The sequence below is a fragment of the Erinaceus europaeus genome, chromosome 1 (genome assembly GCF_950295315.1).
Source record: "Erinaceus europaeus chromosome 1, mEriEur2.1, whole genome shotgun sequence".
NCBI lineage: Eukaryota > Metazoa > Chordata > Mammalia > Eulipotyphla > Erinaceidae > Erinaceus > Erinaceus europaeus.
The window spans coordinates 151,439,855-151,457,934 of record NC_080162.1 but is presented as its reverse complement, the minus strand read 5'-3'; the positions used below and the strand labels follow the sequence as shown (position 1 = coordinate 151,457,934).

At 57.4% G+C, this 18,080-nt stretch overlaps 2 protein-coding genes across 6 annotated transcripts; one reads left to right on the top strand and one right to left on the bottom strand.

Annotated features, from left to right (window-relative positions):
* Nucleotides 1-248: 248 nt before the first annotated feature.
* Nucleotides 249-13,472, bottom strand: EEF1D (eukaryotic translation elongation factor 1 delta). Of its 5 annotated transcripts, none has more exons than XM_016185148.2 (8): nucleotides 13,317-13,472; nucleotides 5,248-5,371; nucleotides 4,901-4,972; nucleotides 1,289-1,388; nucleotides 1,115-1,215; nucleotides 823-1,035; nucleotides 452-646; nucleotides 249-363 (listed from the first exon to the last, which is right to left on the bottom strand). In XM_016185148.2, exons 1-8 carry the CDS (start codon nucleotides 13,469-13,471, stop codon nucleotides 325-327), a joined length of 999 nt encoding a protein of 332 aa, XP_016040634.1. In that variant the 5' UTR covers nucleotide 13,472; the 3' UTR covers nucleotides 249-324. The 5 variants fall into 5 exon arrangements, with proteins under 5 accessions (XP_016040634.1, XP_016040635.2, XP_007516054.1 ...); XM_016185149.2 differs by having other exon boundaries at nucleotides 5,248-5,368; nucleotides 13,317-13,444; XM_007515992.3 differs by lacking the exon at nucleotides 13,317-13,472 and adding an exon at nucleotides 6,809-7,839.
* Nucleotides 13,473-13,533: 61 nt separating this feature from the next.
* On the top strand, nucleotides 13,534-17,675 carry TIGD5 (tigger transposable element derived 5). Its single transcript, XM_007515995.3, has one exon. It carries the CDS (start codon nucleotides 13,720-13,722, stop codon nucleotides 15,898-15,900), a length of 2,181 nt encoding a protein of 726 aa, XP_007516057.2. The 5' UTR covers nucleotides 13,534-13,719; the 3' UTR covers nucleotides 15,901-17,675.
* The last annotated feature ends 405 nt before the right edge of the window (nucleotides 17,676-18,080 follow it).

Sequence of the window (18,080 nt, the reverse complement as noted above, 5' to 3'; positions counted from 1 at the left end):
TTAATTAACTGGACACAGCCCTCTAGCTGAAGATAGAAGGGTGGGAGGGCAGCAGCAAGTGGGAACTCTGGGGAAGAGGTGGGCAGCGTAAGGTTACAGTGAGGAGTCCAGCAGGAACCACTAGGACCACTGGTGTAGGGGAACAGATCACACAGAGGACTAGGACTGTCCTGATGGAGACAGTGAAGTCCAGTCAGTCTGAAGGTAATTTTCATGTCCTCATCCAGGACTCAAATAAGACAAGGAGCCAGGGCCCAGAATCTCAAGTCTTTAATCACACAAGTTCAACTCCTTGCACACACACCCCCAGCCGGATGCCAGGACTCAGATCTTGTTGAAGGCAGCAATGTCCACGCTCTGCACCTGGAGGAGGAAGAGGGAGAGTGGTCACTGGCTCAGATCCCATGCTCCAGCCCTGCAATAACCCTTCCGGCTCTGCCTGCAAACTTACGTGTTCCTCAAACTTGGTGATCTCCTCCTCCAGCAGGTCAGTGCCCACCTTGTCATCCTCCACCACGCACTGGATTTGCAGCTTGTGGATGCCGTAGCCCACAGGTACCAGCTTGGAGCCCCCCCAGGTCAGCCCATCGAGTTGGATGGAGCGCACACAGGCCTCCAATTGGCCCATGTCAGTTTCATCATCCCACTAGGGGGAAGGAGAAGCGGGTGAGCTTATGGGGGCTGGGTGTCCAGGGACACAAGAGCAGCAGGGCACAGGGGAACTAGAAGGTCTCCCCCCTAAGCTGAGACACCCCGCCCCACAATGGTGGAGCAGGTCAGGTGACCCCCAGGTGGGTCCCATGCCACCCACCCCTCACTCACTGGCTTGACATCCAGGAGGATGGAGGACTTGGCCACCAGTGCTGGCTTTTTGGCTTTCTTTTCTGCATACTGCCGAAGCCTCTCCTCCCGCAGGCGGGCTGCCTCCTTGTCCTCCTCCTCATCACTGCCGAACAGGTCGATGTCATCGTCCTCATCATCCTCTGTGGCTGTTTTCTTGGTGGAAGACTCCATTTGGCGCATGGGGGACACATGCTGCCACAGGGAAGGCAATTAAGACCCCGCCTGTTGGGCCCTAGCCCCTCACATGTTCCCCCACAGGCTGGGTACTGACCTGAGTCTGTGGGGCTGTGGTCCGGTGAGCAGGTGAGTTCCTCTCTAGTGCACTTAGTCGGGCCTCCAGCTTGGAGATGGCCCGCTGCAGGTCTTGTACCACTGCAGAGCAAAGGTCATGGTATCATGGTGGGTCAGGGCTACAGGGGACTCACCTACCAGCCCAGGGCCTTACCGCCTCGCAGTCCCTGGTTCTCCACTTCCAGGCTGGCGATCCGCATGACAAGCTCGCTGTGGTCTCCACCTGGCCCACTGGAGGCCCCGCTGCCTGAGCTCTGCAAGGCAGGGGGGTGAGTGCTGGGCACCCAGCCTGCTGCCAGGTTTGCCTCCTTGAACTCAGACATCAGCCTCATGCATCCTCACTCAGCACAGGCTGTGGATGGATGCCCTGCTGACACCTCACACTCTCTGGGGTAGCCTGAGGGAGTGCAGCCAGGGACCACCCCACTTCTCAACCAAGCAGAAAGCAGCAGCCCATGGTAGCCCCATACAGAGGGGGTTCAAATCAGGGCTGGCAGGGTGGGAAGAAGCAGAGGACTTACAAAGCCTGGCCTGGGGCCTCAGGGGGGCTGGACAGCACCTCCCGGAGCTGGAAACGGGAGGGAGAGCAGTTGAACACCACTAGGGTCAGGAAGGAAGCAGGTGGGAGGCACTCTGTAATCACTGCAGGGCTCTGGCTCCCCAGGGTAAGGTAACTGCCCTCTGCTGGGGTCAAACCCAAGCCATGCTCACCCCTGGGGCACAGGCACACTCCCACAGAGCAGATGGGACAGGGCATGCCTGCCCTCCAGTGTCCAATTGTGTTAAGAGCCCTGGACCTTGTTTGTCAGCCACCAGTAGGCCCAAGGACTCCTTCCTACTCTGCAGACCATCTGGGTGCAGTAAATGTCCTCAGAAGGCAAGACATCCTGAAAAGTCCCATTCTTGTGGGGCCTATGTCCACCAAACAAGGAGCCAGGTCCCAGCAGGTGGCAGGGACCGCTCTCCAGTCTTCACCTTGACATTCCCATTACTCCCATCAGCCCCAGGGACCTCTGGCCACAGCCCTGGTGACAGTACTGAGGATTGCCAGGTGACACTATGGTGGTAACAGGCTTTGGAGTAGAAGGGGTAGGGGTTGGCAGAGGCTGGGCAGAAATCTGAGGACCTTTCAAGGTCAAGTGCGGGGGGGCTATCAGGGTACCAGAGCTTGGCTTTGCCATCCATCTCTGTCCCATACCCACTGATGCTGGCAGGGAAGGAGAAAGTCAGGCAACTCAGGGCCGTAGCCTCATCAAGGTTGGCCACAGGGGCTATTCCCACATAAAGATTCTGAATCTTAGGAGTCTCCAGCCCCTTCTAGTCCTAAACTTGGATCAGAGATAGTTCCCAGGAGCCTCCAGTCCTAAGATCTCTGCCCATTACCTCCACCCTCACCCAAGGATGAGCCAGGCCTCTGCCATAGCACCTCAGAGCACAAGCTGGGCTACAAGCAGTGGAGCCTGGTTAGGGAGCAGTGTCACAATGAGTGGGGTCTTTGCAAGAGCTCTGGACAACTTTTGGGAGGGCAGTGGGGGAGGGGGGAGGAAGGCATGAGCTGTTAAGACTTGGGACGACAACTGCCTGCAAGCCAGACAGAGGCCTTAGGGGGCATGGACCTCTCTCCACTTAGATTATGGGGCTCTAGCCTACAGCCCTGTATGAAAGTACACGGATGTTTAGTGGCCCACAGTAAACCTGCCTGTGGGGAATTCGAGCAAGAAGACAGAGGAGACATAATGGCTGATGCTGACCACCTGGGTGCACTAAATGTCTCTAGAAAGCAAGACATCCTGAAAGGTCCCACGTTTTAAATTTTTTTTTTTTTAATTCTCTTTTGTTGCCCTTGTTGTTTTATTGTCTTGTTGTAGACAAGACCTGGGTACACTAAATGTCTTTAGAAAGCAAAACATCCTGAAAGGCCCTACTCTTTTAAAAAAATTTAATTCCCTTTTGTTGCCCTTGTTTTATTGCCCTTGTTGTCTCCCTGCAGGTGGGGAGTCGGGGGCTAGACCCGGGAAAAGGCCCCACTCTTATGGAGCCTATGTCCACCAAACAAGGACTTACAGCTGGGAGTGACAGCTAAAGAGGTCAAGGGTCTGGAAAGGGCAAGGGCCAGGGGTCTGGGAAGGGCAGGGCTGAGCACAGCAGAAGACCCACGTTGCCTTCAGAGCTTTTGGGAGAAAGCTGAGGGCTGAAGAATTTGTCAGTCAAGTCAGAGAAAGAAAGGAGACAGCAACACCTCAGGGAACACCAACTGCCCCCTACAGATGCCTGTTAGTAGCACAAGATGTCACTAAAGGCAGGGCTCGGATAGGTCGAGGACCATGTTATGGCAGAGGGACTGTCCACAGTTCAAGGAGAGCAGGACAGGAAACAGGCCCCTGGTTCTCTAGCTGACTGCTCAGATGCAGCAAAATGCCAAGATGTGACCTGGCTTTCTTTTGCAGCTCCCAGGATGGAGAGAGAGGGAAGAGCTGTTATGTTCAAAGCAACCAGGACCTGACGGGCATTCATCCAGCCCAGGTGCAGAAGTTCAACTGCAGAGGCCTGTTGTGGCAGATGAGCTGTTACAGGGAATCTTCCTGCGCTGGAGCTGGGCAGGGTCCAAAGGCCGACACTCCCCAAAGCCACAGGCAAAGGTGATTGAGGACCAGCATAGATGGTTCTAATGGCATGATCCCCCTCCTCAAGAATTTTAAATGCCTTGGACCAAAGAGGTGAAGACAAACTGAAGGCATAAGACCTGAAACTGTGTAGCCAGTCCTCAAAATAAACCCCTGCTACAAGCAAGCACCTGTTCTGAGTATCCAATATCAGCATGGTCCTAGGTCTTCAAAACCAAGGAATTGGCCAGCTGGAAAAGGGTTGGAGTAACACCCTTGCCCTTTTGCTTCCCCCACTTTCTGAGCCTGAGAGGATAGGAGCTCCTAAGGATGCCCATAGGCTAATCTCCAACCCAAACCCACACCTCATGTAGCAAAAGCACTAGGACAGGACAGATCTGGATAAGCCAGTCCAATGGCGTCAAGGATCCTCATGATAGGAGGAGAGCCAAAAAGAAATGTGATGTCAGAGGCAGGGGCAAGGACGGTGCCTATTGGGACCTCGAGCTAAGGAGAGAGCTAACAAGTAGAATGTTGCAAAGGTGGCAAGGAGACAATTCCCTCTTCTGAAAGGTGACTCTCAATGCCAGGATGCCACCCTCCAAGAGCAGAATTGAAGACTTGGTACTCTTGACAGGCAGAGAAGGAAACTGGCTCCCAGGGAATACTCCTGGGGTCAGTCCTCAGGCAGGCCATGGGTAGAGTGCCATGTTACCACCATCTCCTCTCCTTTAGGACTCTGCCACCACCCCACCCCCACCCCCCATTTTCGGATCAAAGATGCTTGAATGATTTGAACTTGACACATTCCAGGAACCAACCTCTCTAGGGAGAGCAAGGCCCAAGAGGAAAGAGAGGTGTCAACCTCATGCGTGCAGAGCAAGCAATACAGATCCCAGGTTTGTACCCCACAGGCTGGCTGAAGGCTGGGGTGTAAGGATGTCCAGGAAGCACCAGCAAGCAGGTGACAGCCTTGGTGAGAAGATGGGAGTGAGCAGTGCTCTGTGGCAGTATAGGTTCAGGGGTGTGTCACGGATGGCACACAGCACCTACACCCTCCCGACTTTGGTCAGAAGGGCCAAAAAAATGACTGGCGGTCCTGGGGAGAAGCCCACAAGGCGTGGTGGGAGGGCGGCAGCGCTGAGCAAGGCTGCAGTACTCACTCCAGCCAGCGATTTCTGGATGTTTTCTCTGGCTCTCGCAATGTCGCGGAGGATCACGCTGGCGCCGTTCTCCTGCAGACAGTGCAGAAAGAACCAGTCTTTGCTTTTTTCATTAAAAAATATGTTGAATTTTAAAAAACAGAACTCCTTTAATGGAGAAAGCTGGAAGTGTGGTAGAAGGAAAGTGCAGCAAGATGCAGGTGCCAGAGTTTGTTGGCTATGACCACGGGGCCATATGTGCTGGGACAGTGGGCCCAGTACCCGGAAGCCAACCAGGCCACCTCTCCAAAGACCCCACACCACCAGCAGTTGGCACCAAGCCGCCCAGGCCCCAATATAGCCCCTACCTGGCGCGAGGCGTTGCTCACAGGCCCGTTCATCTGCTCATAGAACTTTCTTTCTGCATCATCGTATTTGAACTTGTCAAACCAAATCTTCTCGTGCATGAGGAAATTGGTAGCCATTTTCCTGCTGGGGGGGGGGGGGGAGAAGAGGCTAAGCTTTCTTTGCTTTGTGTTTTCTCCCTTGTACTAGAGACCCTGAGGCAGCCCAGAAACAAAGAGGGCAGGGAAGGCTGTCCAGGGAAAACGAGCAGAACCAACTCTCAGCCCCTCTTCCTCCATCATGTTCCTTGCCAGGTGTAGGTTTCCTTCAATGCTGGGGAACCCAGTGGCTCTCGAAATCTGGCCCAGGGCCCCAGGGGTCCCTAAGGTGTTCCCTTTTTATCCACATTTCTGCCTTAAGTCAGGTTCATCACCGAAGGCTAAATGCAGAAGTAGGTGGGAAAATCTAGCAGTCTTCTGCTAACCAGACACCAAAGGTGTCTGGCTAACCAGAAATGAACAGTGCTCTGTGGCAGTGTGGGCTCAGAAGTGTGTCCCTGAACCCAGCAGGCATGGCACCCACACACTCCTAACTTTGGTCAAAAGGGCCAAAAAATGACTGGCAGCCATGAAGAGAATGTCACAAGGCATGGTGGGAGGGTGACACTGCTCACTGCATGCTGCTGCAAGCATCTGTTATGACACATTATTGACATTAACAGGTCACAAAGAAAGGACAGAGGATAGGATTACTTTTCAATGAATTAATACTTTCTGTGCCTATTTCACACACCTATGCAGGCACAGCCACACCAACTGGCAGGTCGAGCCCCAGATACCACCCACCAACCAATTCCGTACACAGGATCTCCAGCCCTGTGCCATCACTCAGCCCCACTGAGGCTGGGCCCCTATGACTCCTCCATGCCCCCCTCCCCTTAAGGAGCCAGGCCTCCATCAGCTCAGTACCCACCCCCACCCCACCCCCGCCCTTATCTGCACACCAAGGCCCAGATCCTGCCAAACCAGCGAGCCCAACCCCTTGAAGAGCTGGGGAGGACTGAGTGTTACACCTGGGGTTCGCTTGTCCACCGCCAGGCTTCTAGTCTTCCCAATCTCTGCCCACTTGCCATGGGGTTCTCTAAAGCCAGATCCTGGCCTCCAAAGACCAGTTTCACGAATCCCCCGAGGTTAAAAGGCAATTTCAACACCCAGCAGAGGTCCCTTCTTCAGGCTGGGTAGCTCTGTGATGCCCATCTTACCTCATGGGCAGTCACAGATGACTAGGGAGGCAGATAGGCAGTGCCAGCTCCTGAGGATCTTGCCCTGGTGAGGTTAAGGGACCACCACACTGGCTTTAGCACTGCCTCCCCCCTGGTCTAGCCAGATGGGGCACCCCATGTGGAGCAGATTCAGCCCTAGGCTAAGTCCTCTCCCAACAACCCTAAACTTTGTGGCCCTGAGGGGTGGCCTTGGAGACCACACTGTCCCAGCTTCCCCTGCCCTTTCTGGTCGGCGGGTCCAGGAAATGTCAGGGATAGCCCCACCCAGGGTGCACTAGGGTCCCTCAGCACACTTCTCCTACTTGGGTCTCAGGCTGGACACACTCGGGCTGGGCCGGGGACCAGGTCGGTGGGCCAGAGACACGGCCTCGAGGCGCCAGGCCATGCGCAGGGCCTCAGCAGCATGGTGGCGACACTCAGCACTGTCGTAGGCGGGCTTGCTCAGCCAGGGTGCCTCAGCATCCTTGTGTAAGAAGTACCAGTAAGGCAGAGCTGGGGACGACTCTCCGTCAGCCCTCCGCAGCCCTCCTCGCTTGCTGCTCATGGTAGTGCGGGTCCGTCGGTCTCTGCGGCCCCTCCGGGCAACCTCAGCCTGGCCAGCTCGCTCCTGTAGCCGCACCTTCCCAGGGGGGTGGCCATCAAACAGGGCCTCATAGAAGCCCCTCTCAGCTGCATCATAGCGGGGCTTCTCTAGCCACACCTCTTGCACCAGCGCCTGCAGACTGCTTAGCGGGGGCTGGCGGTTGGCCAGTGGGCTGGGTGGGTGCGTGGAGGCCAGTTCGGGAGCCCTCTGCTGGCCACTCCCTTCTGTAGCCAGCAGCAGGGCCTGAGACCACTCCACGAACACCCGCTCAGCCTGGTCGAAGGCAGACTTGTTGACCCAGACACCCAAGGTCACATGGTGGCAGGCCACCTGGCTCCCATGGGTGCAGGGACCTTGGAGGATCAGGGCAGGTGGCTGGGACACGTGGGACGCCTGTGATGCCTGGGCAGCCACATCTGCCAGCCTCTGGCGGTAGGAACTCTCTGCCTGGTCAAAAAGTGGCTTGTCCAGCCAGACATGGTCAGCAGAGAGGCCCACCATGGCCAGGTCCACTGGGCCCAGGCCACTCTTTGGGGAACGCTTCCTCTTCTTCTGCAGGGGCTTCTTCCCAGGGCGGACCTTCCCAGGGCCCTCTGCCTCTTCCAGGTCCTCTGCATCCCCTGGGCCTGGCCCATTCACGGCTGGAGCCTGGGCCAGGGGCGGCTGGGTGGGGGCTGCCTGAGCCTCCACATGCCTCTGCTTGTCCTCCCAGACGGTCTCCAGGGCACAGGCGGCCTTCCCGCTCCTCATCTTCCGCACAGCGTGAAAAAGCAAGCACAGGGAGGCAGTTGCAACACAGTGGGCCTGGCGCAGCTGGCCAGGCGTGGGGGGGGGGGGTTAGGTGCCCGCCCCCCACCCCATGCTGGTGGGACCCGGGAAAGGGGCAGTTTCCCAAGAGGGCAACATGCAAGGAGAGAGGATCAAATCCTTGAAGAACATAGTGAAGAATCAGTACGCAATGGGCAGTGTTCTCTTAGCTGCAACACTAGCCTGAGCAGACACACCAGGGTTTCCAGTGACCTCTAGAGACTGGAGAATATGGTCCTGAGACCTTTCCTCAGTTTACCTCCTAAGCAGGATAAACTCACTTTCATACAAATAGTTTTAAATGTGAAACACACACTATTATACTGCAGTGTCAATCACTGTCTAGCTGAAAGTAAGTTGAACTAGACACCAGCTGACCATTCTGTGTTCCACTCGGTCCAGTCACCCCCATTTTAGACTACACTTTGGCTTTCTCTGAGGATGTCCCCCACACCCGCCCCCTAAGTTACCAACAGTTATCCAGACCAAGGGGAGGTACTGAGGGTCAGGAAAAGGGAGAGCTGGGAGCAGAAGGTAATGACTTCTCCTCCCCCTATAAACAGTACTGGGCCTGGGTCAGCTGCAACATTTTTTGGTATACCCCCTCATTATAGCACACATCCTACTTGCTCCTTAGGTAAGAGGACAAGCCTGTGCCCAGGAGACTGGGCTTCCTAGCTGAAGGCAGTGTCCCTCCAGCTCAGAGGAATGGCCTTTGTTGCTGGCTGCCCCGCAAGCACTGCTGAGTTCTGGGTCTGGTGAGCACCCTAGCCCTGCTGTTGGCACTGGGGACACTCCCTGCAGTGGCCACAGAAGAGAACAACGGCACCCCACTCAACAGGAACAGAGTGGCCTGGTCAGAGTGCCCAGAAAGTTTGAGGGGTCACTCGGCTCTTAGGAAGGAAAAAGGGTTCACAAACTCACTCAGATACCTTTAGGCCAGACCTAACTCCCTGCTAGCCAGAGCAGAAGCATCCAGACCAACTGACCAGGACAAGAGCCAAGTACTCAAGGGGCTGCTCAGCCCTCGCCCAGTATGTCCCGCTGCCCCTGCTTCTGTGTGTCCACTCTGCAAGTCTGCCAGTCCCCAGGCTCTATATTTGCTCCCACACCCCCAGAAGACACGGTCTGTACAGGGTAAGCACAACCTGTGAACCAGGACAGAACCCTGCCCAAGGCTCTCTTTGGGACCTGTGACCCTTTCCTGAGGTCCACCAAGCAAAATCTGAACCCTGAATCAAGCCTACCGAGGACTTCAGGGAGGATCCGCTGTACTCTGAAGGGCTCAGGAGGCCTCTAACGGCACATGTCACAGGTGAGGAGCCGGGGCCACTGGGCCACCGAGGCCCTGGGTCCTAGGCCACCCCCCTGATATTTCCTCCCAGGCCAGTGGTGGCACTTACCAAGGCCTGGCAGATGGCAGAGGCAGTAGGGGGAGGCCAGAGTGGGTCCCCAGGAGGCAGGGCATTGTGACATCACCCACTGTCTCTGAGGGGGTGGCAGGCCCACCAAGGAGAGTTGAGCTTCCATGGGCCTCTGTAGCATCGCAAGCCCAGAACTCTCCCCACAGCAGACGAGGCAGGCTCTACTCAGAGATCTGGGCCACAGCTCAGGCCACACCTCTGCTTCTCAATACACCAAGAATAAAAGACAGGCCCTTAGACTAGGGGTCTGCTTGGGTTGCATGTCCAGCCCATGGGAGAGGGACCCAGCACATCAGTCCTGTTCAGGGCTGCACACCCCAGTCACCCCACCAGAGAGGTTCAGAGTCCAAGCCAAACAGGCAATGAATCTGCACACTACAGCCAGGGAAGTGCCATGGGCTGAGGCATGTCCCCTAGCCCAGGGAATGGGAACACAGGGGCACAAAGGTACTTACTTTTGCTCTGATCTCCTACGAAAGCATGAAGAGAAAGGAGCAAGTTAGAGGAAGTCAGACAGGGTGGCCCAAGCAGGGTGGCGTGGAGATGAGTTTGGAACAGTCAGAAAGTGACAGACAGACACACTACCAGAGTCTTGCTGTGGGAGGGCTCTCAAGACCAGAAGTCAGGCAGGCTCCAAGGGCACCCCTGCCCCCCAGCACTTCTCCAACTGCTCTTCCTGTGGGAAAGGTAAGCCAACCTGACCAGTACCCACACTGGCCTGAGTTGTCTCAGGGACCCCTACACAGTGCCCTGACTCAGGGCCAATCTGTGCTGCTGCACTAGGACAAGGGCCACTGTGGAGAGCCACAGGTCCATGTCCAGGCAGAAACAGGTGGATCCTTTGGGATATGAAGTCTTCTGATGTACACAGGACAAGGCTTCCATCTCCTTTAAGATCAAGGAAATATGAGGCCAGGTGGTAGTGTACCTGGCTGAGCACATAAGAACCCAGGTTCATGGCCCCAGTCATCTGCAGGAGGGAAGCTTCATAAGCAGTGAAATAGTGCTGCAGGTCTCTCTCTCTCCTATCTTTTCCTTCTTTCTCAGTCTGTCTCTATCCAAAGCAAATAAACAGAAAGAATGAGGAAATGGGTCAGAGACCCCACCCTTACCCCAAATCCAGAGCAAGCCACAGCCTGGGCCACTCTGGAAGGTGAGGGTACACCTCTGCTTTGCAACAGCTTAACTCTAGCCCTGTGCTAACCTACACTGCAGCAGGCCCTAGAGAGCTAGCTTCACTAACAGAGAAGGCAACTCTGCAGGACAGGGTGGACTAAGCACTAAGCCAGGCTCTAAGGGGTGAACAGCAGGGCTGGGGAGTGCTGTCCACTGACAGGGAGTGAGCCAGGCACCCAGGGAGGCTGGCTGCAGGCAGTAGTCATGGGGCCTGCCAATGTTCCAGGCTCTCCACTCCTTCCCTGTTCCAGGAACTTTGCCAGGACAGTCCCTCCATGTCCTGATCTGTGTTCCCAGGGGGACCCACAAAAGTGACAACTCCTACTAAAAGGCTGGAGTTTGAAGGCCAGGGGAAGAAAATTCTGATGATACCCGTGCCAGAGTAAGATCAAGAAGGAAAGGTAAAGAGTCTCTGCCCTCCTCTCCCTCACCCCACCTGCAGGGCTCAGAAGCGGTTACCTCCCACTACAGACAGCTCTGGTCCACAGTGGGGGTGGGAGGATGGCCTGCCAGACATCTGCAGAGGTGACCTAGTGAGACACTCCTGCACCCCCCCCCCCACCTCTGCTCCAGTGGCCCTGCTAGCCTAGCTCCTGACATGGCCCGCAGAAGCAGCCACATGCTTACCACATACAGTGAGAAGGCAGTGTTCCTGCAGGAGACAGTGGAGGAAGATGAGGTTGCAGTCAGGCAGCCCCCACCCCAATAAGACGTGTGAGATGGAGGATAATAAAAGCTGTGAATCTGGGAGTCGGGCTGTAGCGCAACGGGTTAAGCGCAGGTGGCGCAAAGCACAAGGACCGGCAGAAGGATCCCGGTTCGAACCCCGGCTCCCCACCTGCAGGGGAGTCGCTTCACAGGCGGTGAAGCAGGTCTGCAGGTGTCTGTCTTTCTCTCCCCCTCTCTGTCTTCCCCTCCTCTCTCCATTTCTCTCTGTCCTATCCAACAACGACAACAACAATAATAACTACAACAATAAAACAACAAGGGCAACAAAAGGGAATAAATAAATAAAATAAATATTAAAAAAAAAAAAAAAAAAAAAAAAAGCTGTGAATCTGGGTAGAAGAGGGTCCCTGTCCCCCACCCTCAGCTCCAGGTGGTGGTCCCAGTGTTTCCCCAGGTCTGTGCTCCATACCATCTTCCCAACCTCTGAACTGTGTGTCAGTCTGCCCACTAGGGGCAGCTCCACCTACCTGCTGTGAGCATGGTGAAGATATGTGAGACCAGGGCCTAAGGTGTGAGACCAGGGCCTAAGGCCACAATATACCTGTTGTATCTTCTGTGTCCCCAGAGAAATGTGGAGCAGGAGCAGGAACAGGAACAATAGCTCCAGACCAGGGTAGCTGGCCAGAGGACCCCTCACCTCCTTAGCGTGCAAGATCCATAGCTCCCAATAATTATGCAGCTTTCCCACCCAACTCACAAACACTGGTCTGCCCTGCCCTGCCCTGCTAACAGATTGTTTGCATGTTGTCATCCACTCCAGGGCCTGGCCTCAACAGAGCTCATACCCTGAATAACATGACAGTGGGTTGTTTCTGTCCCAACCCTTGCTGTGCCCCCTACCCAGAAAGCCCCCAGAACCACAGATGCTCTCTGCATCTTCTGCACACACTCAGATCTCAAACACAGCTGGAAAACAGCAGTGGGGCACTGAGTAGCCAGGACACTTCAGTAGCTTCAGTGCCCATAGTCCCCATCAGTGCCATGATGTCACCCACTTGCAGTACATTCGTGTCACTTGAAATATTGGCGTGGGGCCAGGGCAAGTGTCCCTGCCAACACCTGCTGCAGTTCTGAAAAGCTGACACAAGCAGGCTGGAGATATGTTTTCCTTTTGACATTCACAACACCCCCAAGCAAGCACATTTGGGCCCAGCAGCCTTGCCACAGGGAGCAGAAGGGAGTTGGCAGTGTGCTCCAGGATCCTCCAGAAGGGGATGACAAAGGTGTTGGGGCCAGGCAGTGGTCGCTGGCCTACTGAGGGTGTGCTCACAAACCCCACATGGCATCTGATATTGGCCTCCCCAACACACACTCAAGGGGAGGTCCAGCCTGGAAAGGCACTCCTTCAAAGAATGACAGATCTGTCAACTGAAAGCCACTCACACACCCACCCCCGCTGGGACCATCCCAAATTGGAAGGGAAGCTTTTTCTCCAAAGTGCAGTGGGGGGGGGGGGGGGGGGATTTCCCCAGCACAGTCTAACGCCAGCAAAAGCCTGTCCCTGCTTCCTTCCACTTCTCTCGGGAGGAGCACCACCCTCCCCTTCAGAAACTGGCTTCAATGTCACCTGCAGCCACCCACCTCACCCAAACTAAGGCTCAGATCACGTTAAGAAAACCCTGCGTGCTGCCTTCTTTACATACTTTTTCTCTCCTACCCCGTGAAATCAGGGTTCCACGAGGGCGGGTTCTGTGCCAGTCCACCCTGACCCAGACCAGAGCCGGCGGGCAAAAAATGCTTATAATAAACGAGTACAATGGGAGGACTCCAGGCACTTCCGGATATCCCTGACACCGCCCCCCCCCCCCCCCCCAGAAAGGTACCCTCTGCAGCGCAGGCTGCCATAGCGGCCAGGCCCCGCGGCAGCTAGTGGGGCCGGCGGAACCACGTGGCCCCGCGGCCCCGCCCCTTGGCTCCCGCACTGCCGCTTTTCGCCCACGGCCCCTAACCCCGGTGAGTAGTCCGCACTTGCACTCCGGTCCCTAAAGCTGCAGAGCCGCGAGCTTAGCCCAGCCGTCTTCCCGCACCCAGGGGCCTCCGCTGCGCCCGTGGCTCCTTTCAGCTGCTCCCGGCGCGGGCCACGATACTCACACGCTAGGGAAAGGCTCAGTGGCCAAACAGGAGGGCTCGGCAGCTCCTGGAAAGTGAGGAAAGGGAGGGCAGCGCGGGCCGCGCACGGGAAATGAAGCGCCGGAAGCTACCACGTTCCGCAGGCTGGGGCCGTGGGGGACGCGGTTAGAAAGCATTCCAGCTTCTGCCGCCGCAGTGCTCGGCGCGACCCTCTTCGACGCTCCAAAGACAGAGTCCCGCGGAAGACCACCATGGGACTTACTCTTTCCTGGCGAAGACCAGACATAAAACCGGAACCTGAGGGCTGCATGCGCGCGCCCCCTCTGCCTCCCATCAGGTAGACTCGTCCAAAGGGGCGGGGCTAACGCGAAGGGAGGGGCCGGGCGACGCGCTCAGAGGGGTTGACACGCAGGGCCGGGCCTGGATGTTAGGGCGTGGTCACATTGCAATAGGCGGGGCTGCCGCGTGGAGTAGGGCGGACCTGGATCGCAGAACTGGGGCCCCCGTAGGGACCAGCGCGCCTGCGCCGCGGGGCGGGCGAGACAAAGGGGAGGGTCGCGGCCAGCCCCGCCCCCGCGCGCTCTGCCCCGCGCGGCAGGTCCGCGGGGCTTATGGCTCCCGCGCCTCCTCCGTTGTCACCACTGCTGCTATGTACTCCACTGGCTCTCCGGTCGACCCGGCCCAGCGCCGAGGCCGTCGCTTGTCGCCCGCACGCCCCGCCGAGTCGCCGCGGCTCCCCGTGTCCGGTCCGGTCCCCGCCGCGCGCCCGACGGCCCCCGCGTCCGGGCCGCGGCCCCGCATGGCCGTGAAGATGGCCTTCCGCAAGGCCTACTCCATCAAGGACAAGCTGCAGGCCATCGAGCGCGTCAAAGGCGGCGAGCGGCAAGCCAGCGTGTGCCGAGACTTCGGCGTGCCCGGCGGCACGCTGCGCGGCTGGCTCAAGGACGAGCCCAAGCTCCGCTGGTTCCTGGAGCAGCTGGGCGGCGAGGTGGGCACGCAGCGCAAGAAGATGCGGCTGGCCAACGAGGAGGAGATCGACCGCGCCGTCTACTCGTGGTTCCTGACGCTGCGCCAGCATGGCGTGCCACTGTCCGGCCCGCTTATTCAGGCCCAGGCCGAGGCCTTCGCGCGCCAGATCTACGGGCCCGAGTGCACCTTCAAAGCCAGCCACGGCTGGTTCTGGCGCTGGCAGAAGCGCCACGGCATCTCCAACCAGCGCATCTACGGCGAGGCCGAGCCCCCCGAAGCCAGCCCCGCGCCCCGCCCACCTGTCAAGCCGGAGCCCGCTCAGCCACTGGGCGGTGGCCCCTTGCCCGACCGTGACCATGACAGTGCTCCGGCCCCGCCGCCCCCCACCGCGGCCGGCTACGAGGATGAGCAGATCTACAACGCCAATGTTACGGGCCTCTACTGGAAGCTGCTCCCTGAGCAGGCTGCGCGCCTGGGTACAGGGAACCCCCGGGCGGGGGCCCGTGGCCGCCGATGGCGCGGAGACCGGGTGACAGTCCTGCTGGCTGCGAACCTGACCGGCAGCCACAAACTGAAGCCGCTGGTGATAGGGCAGCTGCCAGACCCACCCAGCCTTCGCCACCACAACCAGGACAAGTTCCCAGCCTCCTACCGGTACAGTCCTGACGCCTGGCTCAGCCGCCCCCTGCTGCGCGGGTGGTTCTTTGAGGAGTTCGTCCCTGGTGTCAGGAGCTACCTGCGGCGCAGCAGCCTCCAACAGAAGGCAGTACTTCTAGTGGCCCACCCGCCTTGCGCCAGTGTAGCAGCCAGAATGCCTCTCCTGGAAGAGAGCGAAGAGCCCTCCAGGTGCTGTTGGAGGGAGCCTCTCGTTGCCCCTGAGGAGCTGCAGACCCCCGATGGGGCGGTGCGTGTGCTGTTTCTGTCCAAGGGCAGCAGCCAGCTGCACATTCCGGCTCCACTGGAACAGGGTGTGGTGGCCGCCTTCAAGCGGCTGTACAAACGGGAGCTGCTGCGGCTGGCAGTGTCCTGCGCAGGAGGCTCCCCTCTGGACTTCATGCACAGCTTCATGCTCAAGGACATGCTTTACCTGGCTGGTCTCTCCTGGGACCTGGTACAGGCATGCAGCATTGAGCGCTGCTGGCTGCTGGGACTGCGGGCAGCCTTTGAGCCGCGTGGAGCTGAGGAGTGGACCAAGCCCCTGGCAAGCCAGGCAGAGGAGGCTGCTGAATGCAGCAGGGTGCTCAGCGACCTCACTCACCTGGCTGCCCTGGCTTACAAGCGCCTGGCACCGGAGGAGGTCACCAAGTGGCTGCACCTGGATGATGACGGGGGACTGTTTGATGGCTGCCGGGAGGAGGGGGGCCCTGGCCGGCCTGCTGGCCTGGCTCCTGCCACCTCTCTATCCCCAGCCAGCACACCCTCCACTGTAGGGGTTAGAGAGGAAGAAGAGGCATTGGCTGTGCCCACGGCTGGTGAGGCTGTGCGGGGCCTGGAGACGGCCCTGCGGTGGCTGGAGAATCAGGACCCCCAGGAGGTAGGGCCACTGAAGCTGGTGCAGCTGCGCTCGCTCATCAGCATGGCCCAGAGGCTGGGTGGCATTGGGTCCTCCCTGGCAGTCCCCAGTGACGGGGTGTGACCCAGCCAGACCCCTCCGCCTTTCTCCTGCTCCACTTGGGAGGAGGAAACAGTCTCTCAGTCTTCCCTCTTCCGTGGGGTGGCCCAGTGCATGACTCAGGGCTACAGGGGTCCCAGCCAGCCTGGTTTGGAGGGGTTCTCAGTGAAGGGTTGTCCGGCCTCTTGTCTTTAGTGCTTCCTTCCTGAGCCAGTGCATACAAGGGGTCTGTGATCTTAGCTGGGCCCCTCCCATTCACACCCACACAAACAAGCCACAGCACTTAGCAGAGTGGCTTCATGTGGCCCCTATGGGGCTGAGCCCTCCCCCCACCCCCAATTTGTGGCTGTTAAACTGGATGTGGGTCCAATTACTGTTGCTGGGACCTTGGTGTGGTAAAGTCACTTTGCCCCAGCCCACTGTCCTCTGCATGCCAGTATGCCGCTTAGTGGTGCTTTCTAGCACCTGAAGCCAATCTATCAAGGTGCTCTCTAGAGGGGCCATAGTCCCCAGCCTGGGGCCAGTCCACTACAGGTGCATGAGCTTTTGATTAAAACATAGATTTCTACTCAAGTTTTAAGTCCTAAGAGCATTCCATTTTGGGCAGCTTTTACTCCCTGAGGTTGGCATACAGCCAGACATGGACCTTCCTGGTTTCCTCCACCAACTACAGCCCAGGGCCCAGCAGCGCCCCACAGTGCCTTAGCACCCTCTGAGGCCCTCATATCCACACAGTGCCAAGGGCATGGCTCAGGGATTCTTCCCTATTACCCTGAGCTCCTGGGTTACCCAGTTTGAAATGAAAGAATTTATGCTACTGGCTGGATGCAGAGATGCCACAAGGGCCTTTATGAGGGGCAGGGGCTGGTGAGGTGCTCTGACCTGCCCATGTCCAGGAGGTGGTCTCAGCCCCACAGGCAGCACACAGGTCATATGTGTACATGGGCCAGGCTGGGGAAGTTCCTAAGTCCAAGAACAGAACATGTTCCTTTGAACTGCTCCAGTCAAAACAGCATTTATGGCTCTTGTGAATCTATGAGGCTAGGTTTGAAGAACCTAGGGGCAAGAGAGGCAGAGGACAGTTAGCCAGGTCCCCTGTGACCTCCACTTGCAGCCCTAGTCTCTAACCTCTTGCTCCAGCTGCCAACTCTCAATATCAGGAAGTCTTGTTTCATCCCACCTGCCACTGCAGCCTTCCAGCACCACCTGCTAGACCTGTGGGGGGAGGCAGATAGCACCAAGTAAGGCCAGTATCCACTGCCCTGAGCATTGCCACTTGCCAGGATTCTTATAAATCTGTGGGCAGGATTTGGCACTGAGGCCCACATCTTTTGCCCATCTTCTAGCTGCTCTATCATCCCCCAGTCCCCTCCCACCTGGGGAACCATGGGCTGTGCCCAGAGAGCCTCTGGGTCAACAATGTCTTATGAGGGTGTCTGCAGGCATCTTCCTGGAATAAAGGCACTGGAATCCTAGTGATACCTGGACCTTGTGTGTAGAGGGGGACTGGGATCCAGGGCACAGCTCACTGTAAAGTCATGGAGTGGCCTGGCAAGAACTTTCCTGCAGAGCAAGTTTGTTTCTGCAGAACATCTGAAGTGTACCTGCCCCTCTCTGCTGTTACTAGCTGGGCTCAGGGGCCTTAGAGTGGGTCACCTTGATTTGTGACAACATGAGTTAGGTGGTGAGGAGCTCTCAGTTGCTCTGCTGGATCCACTGCCACCAACCTCACCCATGGCAGCATTCACCTGGTCCATGGAGTGAGGGTATTTTGTAATAAAGATCAAATGTGTCACTGTTACATGTGGCCCCTTCAGAAGTCCTGCTTTTGTAACTTGATCCTGTGCCTGGTTCTAGAACATCTCATACTTGGTGGAGAAGGTATTGAAATGTGATAAAGTTGACACTGACAACTTCTCCCTCAGTGAGTCATCTTAGCCTTGCAGTATGGGGCAAAGACAGCTGAGCTACCACCCTGCCTGCCAGAGTTGCCCTTGGGCCAGGCCCTCTGCAGTCTGCATCTTCACTGGTCATCACTTGATGGACAAGGCTTCCCTCAGCTGTTCAGGGTTCCTCATCAGAGTTCCTGTTTGGGCAGGTGGCTTCTGTACTCCACCTGCCTTGGCTGAGCCTGACCTGGTCCTAGGGTCTGCCTGGAGGTATACTGCTACAAAACCAAGATAGTTGAGGAGAAAATGGGGTTC